This window comes from Littorina saxatilis, linkage group LG16 (assembly GCF_037325665.1).
Source record: "Littorina saxatilis isolate snail1 linkage group LG16, US_GU_Lsax_2.0, whole genome shotgun sequence".
NCBI classification, from domain to species: Eukaryota; Metazoa; Mollusca; class Gastropoda; order Littorinimorpha; family Littorinidae; genus Littorina; species Littorina saxatilis.
Genome location: NC_090260.1, coordinates 38719089 through 38741588, shown reverse-complemented (window position 1 = coordinate 38741588; position 22500 = coordinate 38719089). Strand labels below are relative to the sequence as shown.

The following is a 22500-nucleotide window of genomic DNA, read 5'->3' as shown; positions in this document are numbered from 1 at the left end:
TGTGTGTCTGCCTGTGTGTCTGTCTGTGTGTCTGTATGTGTGTCTGTCCGTGTGTCTGTCTGTGTGTCTGTCTGTGTGTCTGTCTGTGTGTCTGTCTGTGTGTCTGTCTGTGTGTCTGTCTGTGTGTCTGTGTGTCTGTCTGTGTGTCTGTCTGTGTGTCTGTCTGTGTGTCTGTCTGTGTGTCTGTCTGTGTGTCTGTCCGTGTGTCTATTTGTGTGTCTATTTGTGTGTCTGTATGTGTGTCTGTCTGTGTGTGTGTCTGTCCGTGTGTCTGTGTGTGTGTGTGTGTCTGTCTGTCTGTATGTCTGTCTGTGTGTCTGTCTGTGTGTCTATCTGTGTGTCTGTTTGTGTGTCTGTCTGCCTCTCTGATCTTTATCTCTCTACGTCCATGGTTGCGACATACACACACAGAACCACATTATACACGAACAAACAATATACATGCACACACATACCCACACACCCACACACACACACCCACACACAACCCCCACATACACACACATACACACACACACACACATACACAAAACCACACACACACACACACACACACATACACATACACACACACACACACACACACACACAACCACATGCACACATTCACACGCACTCCTTGACCTTATTTTCTAAAGCTTGGCAACGTTTCTCCACACAGTCCTGTTCGTCAGTGAGCCGTTTCTCTACACAGTCCTGTTCGTTAGTGAGCCGTTTTTCCACACAGTCCTGTTCGTTAGTGACCCGTTTCTCCACACAGTCCTGTTCGTTAGTGAGCCGTTTCTCTACACAGTCCTGTTCGTTAGTGACCCGTTTCTCCACACAGTCCTGTTCGTCAGTGAGCCGTTTCTCCACACAGTCCTGTTCGTCAGTGAGCCGTTTCTCTACACAGTCCTGTTCGTTAGTGACCCGTTTCTCCACACAGTCCTGTTCGTCAGTGACCCGTTTCTCCACACAGTCCTGTTCGTCAGTGAGCCGTTTCTCCACACAGTCCTGTTCGTTAGTGAGCCGTTTCTCTACACAGTCCTGTTCGTCAGTGAGCCGTTTCTCCACACCGTCCTGTTCGTTAGTGACCCGTTTCTCCAAACAGTCCTGTTCGTTAGTGAGCCGTTTCTCCACACAGTCCTGTTCGTTAGTGACCCGTTTCTCCACACCGTCCTGTTCGTTAGTGACCCGTTTCTCCACACCGTCCTGTTCGTTAGTGACCCGTTTCTCCACACAGTCCTGTTCGTTAGTGACCCGTTTCTCCACACAGTCCTGTTCGTCAGTGAGCCGTTTCTCCACACCGTCCTGTTCGTTAGTGAGCCGTTTCTCTACACAGTCCTGTTCGTTAGTGAGCCGTTTCTCTACACAGTCCTGTTCGTTAGTGACCCGTTTCTCCACACAGTCCTGTTCGTTAGTGAGCCGTTTCTCCACACAGTCCTGTTCGTTAGTGAGCCGTTTCTCCACACAGTCCTGTTCGTTAGTGACCCGTTTCTCTACACAGTCCTGTTCGTTAGTGGGCCGTTTCTCCACACAGTCCTGTTTGTTAGTGAGCCGTTTCTCCACACAGTCCTGTTCGTCAGTGAGCCGTTTCTCCACACAGTCCTGTTCGTTAGTGAGCCGTTTCTCCACACAGTCCTGTTCGTTAGTGACCCGTTTCTCCACACAGTCCTGTTCGTTATTGAGCCGTTTCTCTACACCGTTTTGTTCGTCAGTGACCCGTTTCTCCACACCGTCCTGTTCGTTAGTGAGCCGTTTCTCCACACAGTCCTGTTCGTTAGTGAGCCGTTTCTCCACACAGTCCTGTTCGTTAGTGACCCGTTTCTCTACACCGTCCTGTTCGTTAGTGACCCGTTTCTCTACACCGTCCTGTTCGTTAGTGACCCGTTTCTCCACACCGTCCTGTTCGTTAGTGAGCCGTTTCTCCACACCGTCCTGTTCGTTAGTGACCCGTTTCTCCACACAGTCCTGTTCGTTAGTGAGCCGTTTCTCCACACAGTCCTGTTCGTTAGTGAGCCGTTTCTCCACACAGTCCTGTTCGTCAGTGAGCCGTTTCTCCACACAGTCCTGTTCGTTAGTGACCCGTTTCTCTACACAGTCCTGTTCGTTAGTGACCCGTTTCTCCACACCGTCCTGTTCGTTAGTGAGCCGTTTCTCCACACAGTCCCGTTCGTTAGTGAGCCGTTTCTCCACACAGTCCTGTTCGTTAGTGAGCCGTTTCTCCACACAGTCCTGTTCGTCAGTGACCCGTTTCTCTACACAGTCATGTTCGTTAGTGAGCCGTTTCTCTACACAGTCCTGTTCGTTAGTGAGCCGTTTCTCCACACAGTCCTGTTCGTTTGTGAGCTGTTTCTCCACACAGTCCTGTTCGTTAGTGAGCCGTTTCTCCACACCGTCCTGTTCGTTAGTGAGCCGTTTCTCCACACAGTCCTGTTCGTTAGTGAGCCGTTTCTCCACACAGTCCTGTTCGTTAGTGAGCCGTTTCTCCACACAGTCCTGTTCGTCAGTGAGCCGTTTCTCTACACCGTCCTGTTCGTTAGTGAGCCGTTTCTCCACACAGTCCCGTTCGTTAGTGAGCCGTTTCTCCACACAGTCCTGTTCGTTAGTGAGCCGTTTCTCCACACAGTCCTGTTCGTTAGTGAGCCGTTTCTCCACACCGTCCTGTTCGTTAGTGAGCCGTTTCTCCACACAGTCCTGTTCGTTAGTGAGCCGTTTCTCCACACAGTCCTGTTCGTTTGTGAGCTGTTTCTCCACACAGTCCTGTTCGTTAGTGAGCCGTTTCTCCACACAGTCCTGTTCGTCAGTGAGCCGTTTCTCTACACCGTCCTGTTCGTTAGTGAGATGTTTCTCCACACAGTCCTGTTCGTCAGTGAGCCGTTTCTCTACACAGTCCTGTTCGTTAGTGACCCGTTTCTCCACACAGTCCTGTTCGTTAGTGACCCGTTTCTCCACACCGTCCTGTTCGTCAGTGAGCCGTTTCTCCACACCGTCCTGTTCGTTAGTGAGATGTTTCTCCACACAGTCCTGTTCGTTAGTGAGCCGTTTCTCTACACAGTCCTGTTCGTTAGTGACCCGTTTCTCCACACCGTCCTGTTCGTCAGTGAGCCATTTCTCTACACAGTCCTGTTCGTTAGTGAGCCGTTTCTCCACACCGTCCTGTTCGTTAGTGACCCGTTTCTCTACACAGTCCTGTTCGTTAGTGAGCCGTTTCTCCACACAGTCCTGTTCGTTAGTGAGCCATTTCTCTACACAGTCCTGTTCGTTAGTGAGCCGTTTCTCCACACAGTCCTGTTCGTTAGTGAGCCATTTCTCTACACAGTCCTGTTCGTTAGTGAGCCATTTCTCTACACAGTCCTGTTCGTTAGTGAGCCGTTTCTCCACACAGTCCTGTTCGTTAGTGAGCCGTTTCTCTACACAGTCCTGTTTGTTAGTGAGCCGTTTCTCCACACAGTCCTGTTCGTTAGTGGGCCGTTTCTCCACACAGTCCTGTTCGTTAGTGAGCCGTTTCTCCACACAGTCCTGTTCGTTAGTGAGCCGTTTCTCCACACAGTCCTGTTCGTTAGTGAGCCGTTTCTCCACACAGTCCTGTTCGTTAGTGAGCCGTTTCTCCACACAGTCCTGTTCGTTAGTGAGCCGTTTCTCCACACAGTCCTGTTCGTTAGTGACCCGTTTCTCCACACCGTCCTGTTCGTTAGTGAGCCGTTTCTCTACACCGTCCTGTTCGTTAGTGAGCCGTTTCTCTACACCGTCCTGTTCGTCAGTGAGCCATTTCTCTACACAGTACTGTTCGTTAGTGAGCCGTTTCTCTACACAGTCCTGTTCGTTAGTGAGCCGTTTCTCCACACCGTCCTGTTCGTCAGTGAGCCGTTTCTCCACACCGTCCTGTTCGTTAGTGAGCCGTTTCTCTACACAGTCCTGTTCGTTAGTGACCCGTTTCTCTACACAGTCCTGTTCGTTAGTGACCCGTTTCTCCACACCGTCCTGTTCGTTAGTGAGATGTTTCTCCACACAGTCCTGTTCGTTAGTGAGCCGTTTCTCCACACAGTCCTGTTCGTTAGTGAGCCGTTTCTCCACACCGTCCTGTTCGTTAGTGAGCCGTTTCTCCACACCGTCCTGTTCGTTAGTGACCCGTTTCTTCACACCGTCCTGTTCGTTAGTGAGCCGTTCCACGACCTCCTTCAGGTCAGCAACCTCTCTGTCACGGTGCTGTTTGTTGGCAGGGATATGTCTGACCAGCTCAACGTTCATATCTCCGACATAAGTTTGGCCACTAGGTCACTGTCACCACAACTACTACTGTCAGCCATGTCGACACTGTCTCAACCATCAGATGTACAGTTGTTACCCTTGGCACGCGCTCTCTCGATATGTCTCAGGTTTAGATCAGTGGCGCGTGGGGAATACATCTCTCTTTCTCTCTCACTCTCTTCCTCTTCTCTCTGTCTCTCTTTGTCTCTCTGTCTCTGTCTCTCTCTGTCTGTCTCTCTGTGCCTGTCTCTGTCTCTTCCTCTCTCTCTGTGTCTCTCTGTGTCTCTCTCTCCCTCACGCACACACCAACACACCAACACACACACACACACACACACACACACACACACTGCGACACATACACACATACACACCCACACACACTCCCACACTCTCTCCCTCTCTCTCTCTCTCTCTCTCTCTCTCTCTCTCTCTCTCTCTCTCTCTCTCTCTCTCTCTCTCTCTCTCTCTCTTTTAGCAGGGACAGATTGTAAGACTAGGCGTGAGCCTAAAATCTCCACCCTTGAGTAATAAAGTTTGTTCGTTCGTTCGTTCGTTCGTTCTCTCTCCTCTCCCTTCGTCTTTCTGTCTCTCTCACACACACTCTACTCTCACTATCTCTCTTTCTGGCTCTGTCTGTCTGTCTGTCTGTCTGTCTGTTTGTCTGTCTGTCTGCCTGTCTGTCTGTCTGTCTGTCTGTATCTCTCTCATTTTCTCTCTCGCTCTCTCCTTCAAACCCCCTTTCACTCTCTATCTTTATCTCTCTCTCTCTCTCTCTCTCTCTCTCTCTCTCTCTCTCTATCTTACCTTTTTCTCAAAAACCTTTTCCGTACGACCGCGTACAAGGGATAAAGGGAGTGGGGGGGGGGGGTTACGTTATTAACATTGGGCCTAGTTTTAATTACCACAAACCAGTTTTTGAATTCTTCTTCATGGTGAACAGGGGTGTCCCGATCCGGTTTGAGGTCAGCACTTAATTGTCTTCCGTGTTTTCAGACTGGCGAGTGTAAAGACTGTTGTCGGTGCAACAGGGAGTCAAAGTGTGACAGTAACAACTGTGAGTGTCACTCTGACGGAAGCCACTGCTCCTCTCGCTGCTTTGCCACGGGATGTGGGAACCACAAGACTGTCATGGTGAGTGGTGGTCGGAGTAATAAATTACCTTTAATATGCACTAGCACTATCTCTCTCTCTCTCTCTCTCTCTCTCTCTCTCTCTCTCTCTCTCTCTCTCTCTCTCTCTCTCTCTCTCTCTCTCTCTCTCTCTCTTACCTCCTTTTGTTCTTAACTTTATTTTTTTTTAAATTTTATCAATGTGTGTATATGACCGGCACGGTTGGCCCAGTGGTAAGGCGTCCGCCCCGTGATCGGGAGGTCCTGGGTTCGAACCCCGGCCGGGTCATACCTAAGACTTTAAAATTGGCAATCTAGTGGCTGCTCCGCCTAGCGTCTGGCATTATGGGGTTAGTGCTAGGACTGGTTGGTCCGGTGTCAGAATAATGTGACTGGGTGAGACATGAAGCCTGTGCTGCGACTTCTGTCTTGTGTGTGGCGCACGTTATATGTCAAAGCAGCACCGCCCTGATATGGCCCTTCGTGGTCGGCTGGGCGTTAAGCAAACAAACAAACAAACAAAAATGTGTGTATGTGCGTCCTAAGAACATATTGTAAGAAAAGGCGTAGCCTTAAATCTTAATCCTTGAAAAAAAAAGTTCAATTCAATTCAATTCAATTTTTTTCCTCTCTGTCTCTCTTTACCTCTTTTTCTTTGTCTCTGTCTCTGTCTCTGTCTCTGTCTCTCTCTCTCTCTCTCTCTCTCTCTCTCTCTCTCTCTCTCTCTCTCTCTCTCTCTCTCTCTCTCTCTGTTGTTGTTGTTTTTCTCTACCTTTTTCTCCATGAATGTCCGAGTAAATTATGTGCTGGTTGAAAACAAGCTCGTTCTATTGCTCATGCCACACCGCTTGAAAAATCAAATTTGATTTGATTTGATTTGATCTCTCTCTCTCTCTCTCTCTCTCTCTCTCTCTCTCTCTCTCTCTCTCTCTCTCTCTCTCTCTCTCTCTCTCTCTCTCTCTCTCATTATCATCATCATCATCATCATCATTATCATGATCATGATGATGATCATCATGATCATCATCATCGTCATCTTTATCATCACGAGCTTAGGTTGTACGACCTCCTTTTGTTGTTAACTTTTTTTAACTTTTTTTTTATCATTGTGTATCTATGTGTCCCAAGAACAGATTTTAATGAAGGCGTAGCCTTAACTCTTAATCCTTGTTAAATAAAGTTCAATTCAATTCAATTCAATTCAATTCTCTCTGTACATTCACAATTTTGATAATTACGCAAGAATTCAAGTAAAGCTTTTAACGTGTATAATAATTATAGTCTTGTGAATAGTGTTTCTGCCTTTTACTGTAATGTTTAACTTTTGTAAATGTTTAACGTGTGTATATAATATTCTCTGAAAAGAAGCTCGTTTGTATTGCTTTTGCCACAAACCTCGTAAAATAAAATTTGATTTGATTTGATCTCTTTCTCTCTCTCTCTCTCTCTCTCTCTCTCTCTCTCTCTCTCTCTCTCTCTCTCTCTCTCTCTCTCTCTCTCTCTCTCTCTCTCTCTCTCTCTCTCTCTCTCTCACTCTCTCTCTCTCTCTCTCTCTCTCTCTCTCTCTCTCTCTCTCTCTCTCTCTCTCTCTCTCTCTCTCTCTCTCTCTCTCTCTCTCTCTCTCTCTCTCTCTCTCTCTCTCTCTCTCTCTCTCTCTCTCTCTCTCTCTCTCTCTCTCTCTGGTGATATGCAAGAAAAACATCTCAACTTTCACAGTATCATATTAGCATCTAGTGCGTGGTCAAAAGAATCAAAACTTACCCTATTTTTACGAGATTGATACTAAAGTGCTTTCAAGTCAGAGTCGAATGTGTTCGCTATACGTAATGATGTACGGAATGATCACGTCACCCCAAACGTTTTTGCTCTGAATAATTGCAACGTGTAAACAACACATCCCGCCGCGTAACTGGTGTCAAGCATAATAGTCTCTCCGCAGACAATAAAAAGACATGTCAACAATATGTCATGAAATGTAACTGGTTAGGTTCTTGTGTCACTCGATCTGCAGGGACAGAAAGTAGACCTGTACCTTTCAAAGGAACAAGTCCAAGTACTTGCAAAAAGCCAAACCACGTCTGACGCCGAGAGAAAAACAACACGCCCCATCACGCATGACACAACACAGACCAGCAGCATACCAGCGAGCTGTCAGGGATCAGCGCCCGACAACGAGGTAAATTCATATAACTTATTTGTCTTATATGTCATCATGGTCAGAGGAATAAGAAAACAAGAACGTTGAAGTCTGATTAACCTTTCAGTCAATCGCACAAACCTGACACACCTATACAGCGAAGTGATGCCACTGAAAAAAGTCCATGTCGCTCTCACTTTCCCATTACACACACACACGCGCAAGCACACACGTAGGCGCGCCTGTACACACACTCCCACACACACACACACATACACACACACACACACACACACACACACACGGCACACACACACACACACACACACACACACACACACACATATTAGCAGAGTTTAATCAGGAAAAGACGATAAAGTGTATATAGATTGGCACAACATTCATATCCTGAAAATTATCCCCGAGTACGCAGTACTAGGGTTCTGCAGACTTTAATCCCCGAGTACGCAGTAGGAGGGTCCTGCAGACTTTAATTGTGTGTCTGTCTGTTCGTCTCGACTTAACAGCTTATTGCTGGGAAACTACTGGGCGCAGTTCGTTCAAAAGTTGATACACTAACTTGATAATAGGTCCGATTGATCGTATTAAAACTTCATAATGTTACCTGGGACCTAAATGCGAAATAAATCGCAAAAGCCACTCTTAACGGTGGGAGTTTTTGCGGTGGGAGGCTGGTCGCTTTGCGAACAGCCAGTCACTGAACTAAAGGCAGCTGAGCCGAACACGTCACGCAGTGACGAGAAAAGCATGATTTGCAAGCCCAGATTTGGTCTCGACAAAGAAACTACAACACAGTGCTTGGTCTCGGTGAGACTGAAAGAGAGAGAGCGACAGATACACACGGTGATTCAAGGCGCACAACTATAGTAAAGTTGTCGTAGCACGTCCGTCTATGGCCAAAGTGATCCGGGTTCGATTCCCGGCATGGGCGGTCTATTTTTTTATTTTTTTTATTCTTGTTTACTATTCCCTTTTAGCAATGGCACACTCAGATCTACAGACTGCTACCGCTGTCGTATTATTGTTAGGTTAGCCTTATTTTTGTCAAGTCTGTGAATGTGGTACTTAAACATATTTGAAGTTAATCAGAGCTTCCATCTCAGATGGTAAGGCCCCCCCCCCCCAAAAAAAAAAAAAAAATGCTGTTTGAGCAGACATACGCCACAAATACATACCCCACCACTTCAGTCAACATTCAAACTTCAAATATTCTAAACTCATGAGCACCCCAAATCGAAAAAGACTACTTAACCTTGGTAAATTTGTTACTGAGGGTTCAAAACTGTTCAAGTAAAATTTGGTACTTGTCTTATGGTTGCTCCACTGCTGATATTATGTGTACATATTAACTAGCGCTGCACTGTCACAGTTACCTTGTTTTAAAAATACCTTGTACAATATAATCTGCTTTTTTGTTGTTGTGGTTCTACTCGAGTCCTACCCCAGTATTACTGTTTTCTAGTCATTTTAATGCACTGTGTCGCAAACCTCATAACATGCTCTGTGTTGTGTGTTAATGAATTGCTCACACTCAGGCTCCAGTCCTACTCCAGTATTACTTAATCCGGTAAATAGAGCTTGTCAGTTGTTATACTTTGTTTTCTAGTCATTTTTACTGTTTCGCAAACCATTATAACATGTTTTCCATTATCACAAGCTTTGTAAGGGACGGTACCTGCCATTACAGCAACTTCGAAAATGCCCATGATTGCCTCCCTTACGCCGTTCTTGTACATGCCTGTGTGCATTTAGTAATTGCACTGCATACCCACAGTTACTTTTGTTTGAATACTTTTGAGTTGTGCTTTTGTTCACTCACTTTGCTTACGTCATTCTTCTTGTGTTCTTTTAAAAAAAAAACGGAGGTAATGTTTGAATATTGTTTTGTTGCTTGCGTTGAATTTTGAAATGTTTCCTAGTCGCAATTCCAGTCTCTTCCTCTGTCCTTACCATCTTCTTTTTTACCATACTTCATGTACTGTATTTTATGTATTCACTATGTGGCTCAAAAGAGCTTTTTGTCAAAATAACAACTGTTCAAGCGCAAACAGCTCTATTTGGGTGCGATTCTTTTGCTTTTTTTCCCCATTTGTGTGTGTGTGTGTGTGTGTGCGTGCGCGTGCATGAGTCTGTACTCGTGTGTGTGTGTGTGTGTGTGTGTGTGTGTGTGTGTGTGTGTGTGTGTGTGTGTGTGTGTGTGTGTGTGTGTGTGTGTAAGAAAGAGAGAGAGAGTGTGTGTGTGAATGTGTGTGTGCATTTTCACTGTGATCAAATAAAAGAGAAAGGCCAGTCACCACGCACATCCTCGCATGCAATGTATTTATATAGCAAAGGGAATGCCTGTAATTCACACAGAGCAATCACTTGGTCTTAAACGTGCACAAGACAAAAACTTTCATACTGGGGGAGCGAGCCAGTCTGAAGCGTACTCGGGTCCAGCGCGAGCGTTTTTTATTGTGTGTGTGTGTGTGTGTGTCTGTCTCGACTTAACAGCTTATTGCTGGGAAACTACTGGGCGCAGTTCGTTCAAAAGTTGATACACTAACTTGATAATAGGTCCGATTGATCGTATTAAAACTTCATAATGTTACCTGGGACCTAAATGCCAAATAAATCACAAACACCACTCTTAACAGTGGGAGTTTTTGCGGTGGGAGGCTGGTCGCTTTGCGAACAGCCTGAACTAAAGGGCAGACTTGGGCGGCGAACACGTCACGCAGTGACGAGAAAAGCATGATTTCAGTGCAAGCCAGACAACGGGTGGGGAAATGGTCTCGGTAAAGAAATTACAATGCAGGGTTTGGTCTCGGTGAAAGAGAGACAGAGAGCACGAGAGAGTCTATGGCCAAAATGATCCGGGTTCGATTCCCGGCATGGGCGGTCTATTTTTTTTTTTTAATTCTTGTTTACTATTGTTTATTATGAACGTTTTAATGTTTTATTTTACTCTAATAGTTTTTTTAATTGTGTAAAATAAATAAATAATTTTTTATTTTTTTTATTTTTTTTAATCCAAGTGATCCGGGTTCGATTCCCGGCATGGGCGGTCAAATGTTTTTTATTTTTTATATTTAGTCAAGTTTTGACTAAATATTTTAACATCGAGGGGGAATCGAAACGAGGGTCGTGGTGTATGTGCGTGCGTGTGTGTGTGTGTGTCTGTGTGTGTGTGTAGAGCGATTCAGACTAAACTACTGGACCGATCTTTATGAAATTTGACATGAGAGTTCCTGGGTATGAAATCCCCGAACGTTTTTTTCATTTTTTGGATAAATGTCTTTGATGACGTCATATCCGGCTTTTCGTGAAAGTTGAGGCGGCACTGTCACGCCCTCATTTTTCAACCAAATTGGTTGAAATTTTGGTCAAGTAATCTTCGACGAAGCCCGGACTTCGGTATTGCATTTCAGCTTGGTGGCTTAAAAATTAATTGATGACTTTGGTCTTTAAAAATCTGAAAATTGTAAAAAAAAAATAAAAATTTATAAAACGATCCAAATTTACGTTTATCTTATTTTCCATCATTTGCTGATTCCAAAAACATATAAATATGTTATATTCGGATTAAAAACAAGCTCTGAAAATTAAATATATAAAAATTATTATCAAAATTAAATTGTCCAAATCAATTTAAAAACACTTTCATCTTATTCCTTGTCGGTTCCTGATTCCAAAAACATATAGATATGATATGTTTGGATTAAAAACACGCTCAGAAAGTTAAAACAAAGAGAGGTACAGAAAAGCGTGCTATCCTTCTTAGCGCAACTACTACCCCGCTCTTCTTGTCAATTTCACTGCCTTTGCCATGAGCGGTGGACTGACGATGCTACGAGAAAACGGTCTTGCTGAAAAATGGCATTGCGTTCAGTTTCATTCTGTGAGTTCGACAGCTACTTGACTAAATATTGTATTTTCGCCTTACGCGACTTGTTTTAATTCTCTGTTTACTATTGTTTATTATGAACGTTTTAATGTTTTATTTTACTCTAATGATTTTTTTAATTGTGTAAAATAACTAATTTTTTTTTTTTTTAAATCCACGTGCACAAGACAAAAACTTTCATACTGGGGGAGCGAGCCAGTCTGAAGAGTACTCGGGTCCAGCGCCAGCGTTTTTTATAAATAGATATTTTACCTCGTATTCCACAAATACTTTGCCATAGTCTAAACGGATAAAGTGAAGCCTTTACACTGCAGGCACGTTTGTATTTAAAATAACAACGTATCTTTAAATTATTTGCTTGATAAGAACACACACACACACACACACACACACACACACACACACATACACACACACACACGCACACACACACACACACATACACTCACACTCAAACATACATTCCAACAAATACATAACTATAAATATGTAAATACTTGAATGCATATGTCATCCTCAATTCACGGCATTGCCCAATTTGCGGAATCGGCAACATGTTTGCCCATTTTGCGTAATTGGCAAAACGTTGCCCATTTCGCGAAAATAGGCAGCATTTTGCCGTAAATGCGTACATGCCTCTTAAACCTGCTAATTTATGCGGCAACGGCAATCGATTACGCGTAATAGGCAAGTTGCCCATGTTGCGAAAGCGGCAGTAGTGAGTTCCAAGTGTGTGTGTGGGTGTGGGTGTGTGTGTGTGTGTGTGTCTGTGTGTGTCTGTGTGTGTGTGTCTGTGTGTTTTACAAACTGTTAATATAACAACTGACCGGAAACATGACGCATTTGTTTTCACTCAAATCCACTCTGCCAGATACGGCTACTGTAGTATTATAGTGTGTTGTAGTGTTGCAGTGTGTTGTAGTGTTGCAGTGTGTTGTAGTGTTGCAGTGTGTTGCAGTGTGGTGTAGTGTTGTAGTGTGCTGTAGCAGAGTACTGTAGATAGTGAGCTCTAAAAACCAAAGCAACCATGTTACGACCTAAAATTCATCTAAACCTCAAAAACAATTCCGTGTCACTCGTTCAATGTGCGTAATGCTGAAAGTTTTATCTACAAACAAATTCTGTCACCAAAGAAAAATCCTCGTCGCCGCGATATTGGCATGTGCCGTGTTGATGTACACGGCATTTTGTTACTGGAATAAGTAACTAAGCACGTTTTTCAAACAGCATGTTGCACAAGAGGAAGGAGAAATGTGCGTGTCCCCAGTGTCATCTCCAACCCTTCTTGCAGTATTGTTGGTGATGTAATGGTGATCTGGCAGTCAAAAGTTGTTTTTCAGTGTTACGCATGTTTCGGTGTCACAATTGTTTAAGCTGTCTCCACTACCACCAGGTTGTTGGACCTTCATGACATTCTGCTTGATTACTCGTAATGATCATGATTCAATGTGTGTCTGCGAAATAATCCGTTCTTGGTGCTAAGTATTGCACAAAGTAGATTGTTTGGTCACACCGAAACATCCGTTATGCTCCCAACCCTGGTCACGTTGAACGCCACCATGCTTTGCCCATAGGTTGTATCTGGAGCATACACAAACAGTTTGGATAAGCTTTGGGCTGTTTATGTTTTACCTCTGATTCCCCCTTTCTGTAACCAGCAGTTAGGAAGAACCTTCAAAAAACGTTGTCCACACTGAAAAGTTGCACTGCAAAACTCTCTAAAGGGCATAATTATGTTCCTGCTTTCTAAACACACTTTTTTAAAGAGGATACTCTTGCGCGATTAAACGAAATGGGCAAAAATGTTGCCAATACCGCGAATTCGGCACGACACATCAATACAGGTGTACATATACCAAAATACATGTATATGAATACATTCACATTAAAATTAGATTTGGTTATGATGGCAAGGTATAACACATCATTTCAGCTCCCCTTCTCCTGGATAGTATACGTTATCCCAGCGAAGCTGGAGGTATCCCACGAACGCTATACTGTAATCGACTTGAGAATTTAATGTTCTTCCCAATAACACATAATAAATAATTTTCTTCAGGAATGGACACAGAAAATGAATTCGAAATTTTTAATCCTCGACCTTTTTTTTAATCGTCGACCTTTTAAAATCCTCGACCTTTTGTCCTGTAGACGTTTTGTTGTTGACCTTTTGTCACCCTCGACCTTTTGTCGCACTCGACCTTTTGACTCTTGACCAAATGTCCTCGACCTTTTGTGCCTCGACCTTTTGACCCTCGACCTTTTGGTTCTCACCCGAACTGGATTTAGTCACTCTGATGGGGGGTGGTAGTAGCAGCGCTCCGAAACAGGTCATTGACACACTATTCGCCGAGAAAAGGAAGATATAACGGTACTCCACGGACACTGGCTAAGCCCACTCAGTGTTGTCTGTCTGTCTATAATGTTGCTTGTCTGTCTGTCTGTCTGTTTTTCCGTCTGTCTGTCTGTTTTTCCGTCTGTCTGTCTTTTCGTGTGTCTGTCCGTCCGTCTGTCTGTTTATCGATCTGTCCGCCCGTCTGTCTGTCTGTCTGTTCTTCAGTCTGTCTGCCTGTTTGTCAGTGTGCCCGTCTGTCTGTCTGACTGTCCTCTGCCTATTTGTCAGTCTGTCCACCCGTCTGTCTGTCTGTCTAACTGTCTGCATGTTTGTCAGTCTGTCCGTCTCTTCCTGTGTGTCTGTCTGCCTGTTTGTCAATCTGTTCGTTTGTCTTTCTGTCTGTCTGTTTATATGTCTAGCTTTTTATTTGTCTGTCTGTCTGTACCGACTGTCTGTCTGTCTGCCTGTTACTCTGTCTGTCTACCTGTTTGTCAGTGTGTCTGTTCGTCAGTCTGTTTGTCAATGTGTCTGTCTGTCTGTCTGTATGACTGCCATTCTTATGTCTGTCCGTCTGTTTTTCAATCCTCTAAAATATTGTTTTAAACAGTTGACTTCTACAATCCATGAACATCGCAGCAAATAAAATTCGTAGAACTGACTGGTGAAGCAAGCCTATCCTTTATTCTAACTGTATGGTGTGAACTTCTCCCTCGAGGTATCTTATCTTGGCCAAGCATTGTCTAGAAATTCCATTTGACTCGCGCTGCCCGGGCCTCTCCATCCGCCTTAATTCGCTGTGCTAGTAGGGAGATTTAATAAACGAAACGTCGGGACGTTTCGTTTTGAAGTTGTGGTAAACGTCATCATTTCGGGGGTCTCTCACTGGAAAGGTGAAGGTCAACTGAAACGGAACGTGGAACGTCAAAACGCAGTCACGTTTTCCACCCCCAAAAAACAAACAATATTTCGTCAACTTTTGTGAGTATTTTTGCACACTAACAGTTTTATTTGTTGGCCATTTTATGCATTGCTAGATTCATCAACCCTTTCACAGTCTTTCAGCGCTGAGAATGTGTTCATTGGAGGTAGACAACTGTTGTGAACTGAAATATTTTGAAGGGTGCTGATCCTGGTACATTTATCCAACTTCATGGTGAGAAAGCAAATGGCGAAGCAGAAGTAGGTCATCGCATCGAATTTTTATTCTGGCTTCGTATGTGATTTTGTATAAACAAAGTCTGTGTGATTTATTTGGACTGAAAATAATCAAAGTATGCCCGATTCTGGACCACCTCCTAGGTTTTTTTTCCCCATTCTGATCGAGGACAGACGTGATAATTTCACTTGAAGATTTATCGCCCTTCCTTCATTCCGAAACGAAACGTGAATACATCTAAATCTTGTCTGCGGCCTATGCCGTCTCGTTTCACGTTCCGTTTCGCGGGGTGACTCATTCACCAAACGAAACGAGCTGCAAAACGAAACGTGCTGTCCTTTAAATCTCCCTAGTGTCTGTGGAGTACCGTTATACTTTCCTTTCCTCGGCGAATAGCGTGTCAGTGACCTATTTCTGAGCGCCGCTACTACCACCCCCCAATCGGAGTGACTAAATCCAGTTCCTTTAAACAGTATTTTATTCATAAACAGACACATGATAATATAACAAAATCATTAAGAAGGAGCACAACAAGTTTAAAACTTATGGTAAGTGCTCACATAAACATTCCTGAAATTTCATGGCGGATTATGATCAATGCGACACATTTTTTGAAAAAGAGATGAGACAAAAAAACAATAACAAAATATATATATATAAAAAAAATAAAAAAAATAAAAAAAGGAAAAACAAAAAGGAAAAAAAAGAAAAGGAGAAAAACAGCAAGGAAAACTTAGTTTGAATTATCGAACACAATCTGTGTCAATACCGAAAACGAAAACAAATACAAAACGAGAACGAAAGACACAACAAAATATCAACAAAAAAAGATGGGCCCCAAGTAATATATTTAGAAAAACCCACACCAACTAAATCCAGTTCCGTTGTTCTTACTCACGGCATGTTAAACTTTGTCTGCATGTATGTTTCCTTGTTGTGAGAACTAGGGTTCAATCTCTGTTATTGTTTAAATGTTGCATCACTCACACACACAATCAAACACACGACTCAGCCCTGATTTGTCCTCTCCATTGAAACTCTCTGTGGTGCAGACTCTTGAAAACTATTCATATCGTGTTTTGTATTGATGTGTAGGTCAGAATGTCTTCTCTCAGCTGGTGTCCGTTTTGCAATTGCCACACGCACGAGACGATAAGCAAAGGCAAAACAAACAAAAAAAATACACGTTTTTCTAGGAGTGATATGCCTGTGTCACAGAACGGCGTATCTCGCTCTCCCAGCTGTGATATTTTTAGAACTCCGGGCTGCGCTGGCGCTCAGGTTAATAGCAACCTCAGCCCACGCTGGCAGCAGGAAAAGCTTCGGGGAAACTAGGCGCTTGGGCTGAAACAGGCGTGGATGAAGCTGTGTATCGTCTGCGAACATTTCGTGACTGACTGCATGGAGGTTGATGATGGTAGATAGCTGTGTTGTGTACAAGACAAACAGTACCGGACCTAAGACTGAGCCCTGTGGTACTCCATAGAGCAGAGGTGTTGTGCTAGAACGATGGTGTGCCACAAGAACAAACCGACTTCTGTCTGACAGATAGGAACGGAACCAGGACAGAGCTGTGCTATTGGCGCCGAAATATTGTTCCAGACAAGAGAGTAGAAGGTTGTGGTCAATCGTATCAAACGCAACAGAGAGATCTAACAGAAGAAAAGCGGAGACTTAGTTGTGATCAAGAGCAGTGAGTAGGTCATTTACAATGCGCAACAAAGCAGTTTCAGTTGGGTGGTTCGCACGATAGGCGGACCGGTGTACGTTCAAAGGCTGTTTGCTTCAATGTGTGCATTGAGCTGATGTAGGACAACTTTTTCCATGATTTTGGACCAGAATGGCAAGTCTAAAACGGGTCTATAATTTTTGAGGTCATTTTGATGGAGGGGACGGCTTCTTCAAAAGGGTTTTACAGCAGCTGTTTTCCAAGCTGGTGGAACTGAACCCGAGGAAAGTGACTCATTTATCAGATTGGTAATGATGGGAGAAGGACATCTAGGTTGTCATACATCAGTTTGGTAGGCATGGAGTTCACATGTTTTGGGTTGGGTGGCTGAAACCAGCTTGCGGACAGACTCCACTGACACCGGACTGAAACTCGAAAACTACGGACCAGAATATTGTGCTTCATGCTGGGCTAACTGACTTTGATCAACAGAATTGTTGAAGCTGTTGAGAATTTTTACAACCTTCTCACGAAAGAAATCCGAAAAAAAACATCAGCAAGTTGGTCTGCAATGAGAACAGTTGGAACTTTTACATTTTGCGACTTGCCTAAAAGAGTGTTGACATTTTGAAACAATTCTTTGCAAGAAACACTTGCAGTAAGCCTGGCACTGTTAGAAAGCTGTCTTCGCACCATGAACCAAATAGTTCACTTTACGTTTAGCAGTTTCATACAGATCTTTGTGTTTGGTCAGTTCGGACGACAACCACCGCAGCTCAGCGTGACGACGCTCTCGCTTCAACTCCTGGAGCTGAGCGGCAACGGCGGCATACCAAGGTGTGGCCTGCTGCTGAACCATATGCAGGATAACATCGATAACCATAATAGCCATACTTGTGGGGAGATCTTCTTTAGCGATAGTGTCCAATCAAAAATAAAGGACGCCACAGTTTGTTTGCATTACATCACAGTCTGTACTTTTGAAGCATTGCATTCTTCTTTAACCTTTGCCGTGCTTCCTGGGTTCACCTGTACCCAGAGACACACTACAATCATTGTAACTCTGGAACCATTAAAGGTATCGTTTTGAAATTTTAAGTATCTCTCACACACCTAATTTGCTCTCTGTCTGCAAATTTTTAGTGTGTACATGACAAAACATAAAAAATAATTGATTATGTTAATTAACATAAACACTACCGATTGCGCGGGTTCACGCAAACCCATACTTTTAAAGAGTAGTAGTGATTGTAACTATCCCTCTGCCGACGGCGCGGGTTCTGCTACACCCATAATTACCAAAGCGGCGGAACAGTGTCTGTCTGCCTGTTTGTCTCCAAGAGACTGTCTGTCTCTCTGTCTGTCTGTCCGTATCTCTCTGTCTGTATGTCTGTTGTCAGTTGCTCTGTCTGTCTGTCTATCTGTCTATCCGTCTATCTGTCTATCCGTCTATCTGACTGTCTGTCTATCTGTCTCTGTCTCTCTCTGTCTCTCTCTCTCTGTCTCTCTCTCTCTCTCTCTGTCTCTGTCTCTCTCTCTCTCTCTCTTAGTCTCTCTCTCTGTCTCTCTGTCTCTCTCTTCGTCTCTCTCTCTGTCTCTCTCTTTTCGTCTCTCTCTGTCTGTCTCTCTTTTTTAGTCTCTCTCTCTCTCTTTCTTAGTCTCTCTCTCTGTCTTTCTTAGTCTCTCTCTCTCTCTTTCTTAGTCTCTCTCTCTCTCTTTCTTAGTCTCTCTCTCTCTCTCTTTCTTAGTCTCTCTCTCTCTCTTTCTTAGTCTCTCTCTCTCTTTCTTAGTCTCTCTCTCTCTCTTTCTTAGTCTCTCTCTCTCTTTCTTAGTCTCTCTCTCTCTTTCTTAGTCTCTCTCTCTCTTTCTTAGTCTCTCTCTCTCTCTTTCTTAGTCTCTCTCTCTCTCTCTCTTTCTTAGTCTCTCTCTCTCTCTTTCTTAGTCTCTCTCTCTCTCTCTCTTTCTTAGTCTCTCTCTCTTTCTTAGTCTCTCTCCCTCTCTCTTTCTTAGTCTCTCTCTCTCTTTCTTAGTCTCTCTCTCTCTCTTTCTTAGTCTCTCTCTCTCTCTCCTTCTTAGTCTCTCTTTCTTAGTCTCTCTCTCTCTCTTTCTTAGTCTATCTCTCTCTCTCTCTTTCTTAGTCTCTCTCTCTCTCTCCTTCTTAGTCTCTCTCTCTCTCTTTCTTAGTCTCTCTCTCTCTTTCTTAGTCTCTCTCTCTCTCTTTCTTAGTCTCTCTCTCTCTCTTTCTTAGTCTCTCTCTCTCTTTCTTAATCTCTCTCTCTCTCTTTCTTAATCTCTCTCTCTCTCTTTCTTAGTCTCTCTCTCTTTCTTAGTCTCTCTCTCTCTTTCTTAGTCCCTCTCTCTCTCTTTCTTAGTCTCTCTCTCTTTGTCTCTCTCTCTCTCTTTCTTAGTCTCTCTCTCTCTCTTTCTTAGTCTCTTTCTCTCTCTTTCTTAGTCTCTCTCTCTCTTTCTTAGTCTCTCTCTCTCTCTCTTTCTTAGTCTCTCTCTCTCTTTCTTAGTCTCTATCTCTCTTTCTTAGTCTCTCTCTCTCTCTCTTTCTTAGTCTCTCTCTCTCTCTCTTTCTTAGTCTCTCTCTCTCTCTTTCTTAGTCTATCTCTCTTTCTTAGTCTATCTCTCTCTCTTTCTTAGTCTCTCTCTCTCTTTCTTAGTCTCTCTCTCTCTCTTTGTCTCTCTCTCTCTTTCTTAGTCTCTCTCTCTCTCTCTTTCTTAGTCTCTCTCTCTCTCTCTTTCTTAGTCTCTCTCTCTCTCTCTTTCTTTGTCTCTCTCTCTCTTTCTTAGTCTCTCTCTCTCTCTTTCTTAGTCTCTCTCTCTCTCTTTCTTAGTCTCTCTCTCTCTCTCTCTTTCTTAGTCTCTCAGTCTCTCTCAGTCTCTCTCAGTCTCTCTCAGTCTCTCCCTCCCCCTCTCCCTCCCCCTCTCCCTCCCCTGCAAGAAGTCGGTGAAGGGAGAAACTCGATGCACCCACTGAAGTAGCGCTGTGGGTTTCCCTGAACCCACCCCGTCGTTAGAGAAATAAACGGTAAAAACCCTCTTTCAAATGTATGGGTTCAGACAAACCCGCATCGTCGGGCGTGTGTAGTCAAAAGCGGCATCCGGCAAAGGTTAAGCCTTTTTGTTTCTGCATGCACGCATAGTTTTGTCTTTTCTTTTGTCTTTGTCTTGTCTGTGCACAACTCTGTCTTGTTATTTCAGACTCACAGGCCTCATGAGCAAATCACTTCCCAGTGGCAGCTTAACACTCCTGTGGAAACAGTACAGTCTCATGCATGCCACAATATGCCTGCGGTGTTAAAGATGCAACTCGTGGTATAAAAAGGAGCCATGCTTTGCCTTCTTCAGGTCTTCTGTCTGTTTTGGTAGAATAAGCTGGTCACTTCGAGAAGACAAATGAAAACTTATGCCAGGAAGCACTGCATGGCTTTTTAACATGATATTTGAGGAAGTTCCAACGCAAGAGCACAAAACAATTGACAGGGCACAAGGCGCAAGTATGGAAATAGTGAAAAAGATTCAAACCTACCGGTTTTGAAATTCAAAATCCTGCCTGTCAGTCGGGGAGGTTCCAGAACACGCTAAATAAAGAGGGCCATGCAGATACTAAGCCGGAAGCCTGCCAATGTGACTACTGTAAATGTAAAACATCTAACTGAACTAATTCGCTCTATCAGTGAACACGTGCTTCGGATGTTCTTACATTCAACCTGTGTTCCCCTATTTACTCAAGTGTATTACTGCCACTTGTTTCACAGTTCTCTGATAATGACTTTAACCACTGTCGACCAGACACATAAACAATCTGTTTAAAACAATAGCATTGTTAAGTCTGTCTCCGTAAGGGGGGATCAGTCGGTTAACTTAACCTATTTAGCCGTGTGACGTCCGCGGTTTGTGAGTGCGCGATACTTCCGGGTCAGAGGTTACGGTCCGAACCACCGGAAAGCGTTACCACCGGCTGCTAAAACCAACGATTGTACGGACTGCGAGTGGTAAATTAAATATGTATTTCAAATAAAAATATGTTTCATGTTAGTTGCACAGGCATATGTTCTTGTTTATTTTGTGAGTGCATCTCATTAAAACTGGCTGCAAATTCGAATGTTGAAACTATTTTTGCAATGATTTTTGAATGCATGCCTCCTCAGATGAAATTTTCTTGCTAGATCTATTTTGTTAGTAGCAGCAACAAAATGTAACGTTTTCGACATTGTACAAGTTATACGATCAGGAATTGATTTGCGAGCTTGTGCCATAAATCCGAGATGCATGGGCATGTTACTACAAAGTAATATTCTTTGTTTGGAGTAGAGTACAAGTCAAGGGTATGCCAATCCCGGCAAATCCAGTAGGCAGCCCAGCGACAGTCTTCTCAATATGACTTAACTGCTACTGCTTGATCAGTCCGCATTGTACCGGCACGGTTGGCCTAGTGGTAAGGCATCCGCCCCGTGATCGGGAGGTTGTGGGTTCGAACCCCGGCCGGGTCATACATAAGACTTTAAGATTGGCAGTCTAGTGGCTGCTCCGCCTAGCGTCTGGCATTATGGGGTTAGTGCTAGGACTGGTTGGTCCGGTGTCAGAATAATGTGACTGGGTGAGACATGAAGCCTGTGCTGCGGCTTCTGTCTTGTGTGTGGCGCACGTTATATGTCAAAGCAGCACCGCCCTGATATGGCCCTTCGTGGTCGGCTGGGCGTTAAGCAAACAAACAAACAAAAATCAGTCCGCAAGCGCGACCGTTAGTTTGGAGGCCATAGCGCTGTATGGTGCAATACCACCTGGTGGCTGAAAGTAGGTTACGTCTCCGTCTAAGGCTACTACTTATGACTTAGGTTCTCTAATATCGATACATAATAATAATGCGCTCTGAAAAATGTACAAGTGTTATCAAGATATATGTATATTTTTTTGTAATTCAATCTGTTGGCATCAAACAGAAAGATTAACACCAAAAAACAAACATCGCCGAGACTACATCAATAGTCTCGACTAACCATACCCGAAGACTAAGACGGTTCACGCTCTTCCCCGCGAAGCATGCGAACGTAGTACTTACTTAACCTATTTTCTTTAATTCTGAGCAAACTTTTAGAGTAAACATGACATATCCATGCATTTCTGTTTTAATTCAGGAGAATATGAGGAATACAATTCAATCATTTTCACATATTTATGGTAGTGGACATTTGATTTTAATGACAACCTTAATGAGCAAACTAGTAACTACGTTTTAAGCTTCCGAGCTGAAATGCAATCCCAGAATCACACACACACACACACACACACACACACACACACACACACACACACACACACACATACACACACACACAAGCACGCATGCACGCACGCACGCACACATACTCACACACACACACACACACACACACACACACACACACACGCACACACACATACCACACCACCCTCGTCTTGATTCCCCGTCTATGTTAAAACATTTGGTCAAAACTTGACTAAATGTAAAAAGTGTTCAGCATACGAAAGATATATGAAGATGGCATTCGAGTGGTAATGTCAGTGTTTGATATTCTCTCGGTTGCCAGAAGATTTATTCCGCTTAACTTTTTGTTGTTGCAAACTTGTCTATATTCCGTACCTTTGATTATAATATCCTTATTAGTCTAAGGCACGTTTAATTTGTTTCAGACGGAGTTTCTTAACGCCTGGTTTCCTCGCCTGGATACCCAACCCTACATCATCCCCCCCGTCCACTTCGACACCGTGTACGTCCGAAAGGTAAACCTTGCAGGAGGCCATTCCATCAAAGTTCTGAAAACTCAAGAGGAACGAGAACAGGGACAGGATAAAAGCGCCAACAAGACTGTGAAAATAGACAGAATTCTTAAAAAGATCCACTACTGTTTGAGTCACATAAAGCAGGAAGCAGCCAAGCAGAGAGAATTAATGGTAATTATGTCCCA

At 43.8% G+C, this 22500-nt stretch overlaps 1 protein-coding gene and 1 long non-coding RNA gene across 2 annotated transcripts in view; both read left to right on the top strand.

The window, feature by feature from the left end:
• The window catches only part of LOC138951032 (uncharacterized), a 17576-nt gene extending 10063 nt beyond the window's left edge, over positions 1–7513 (top strand). The window contains exons 3-4 of the long non-coding RNA XR_011450947.1: positions 5227–5364; positions 7354–7513. This is a non-coding gene — a long non-coding RNA (uncharacterized lncRNA). The remainder of the gene's footprint in view (positions 1–5226; positions 5365–7353) is intronic.
• Positions 7514–21765: 14252 nt separating this feature from the next.
• The window catches only part of LOC138951369 (uncharacterized), a 6390-nt gene continuing 5655 nt past the window's right edge, over positions 21766–22500 (top strand). The window contains exons 1-2 of the mRNA XM_070322985.1: positions 21766–21777; positions 22226–22500. The exon at positions 22226–22500 is cut by the window's right edge and continues 358 nt beyond it. Of these exons, the coding sequence (XP_070179086.1) occupies positions 21766–21777; positions 22226–22500 (287 nt within the window). The remainder of the gene's footprint in view (positions 21778–22225) is intronic.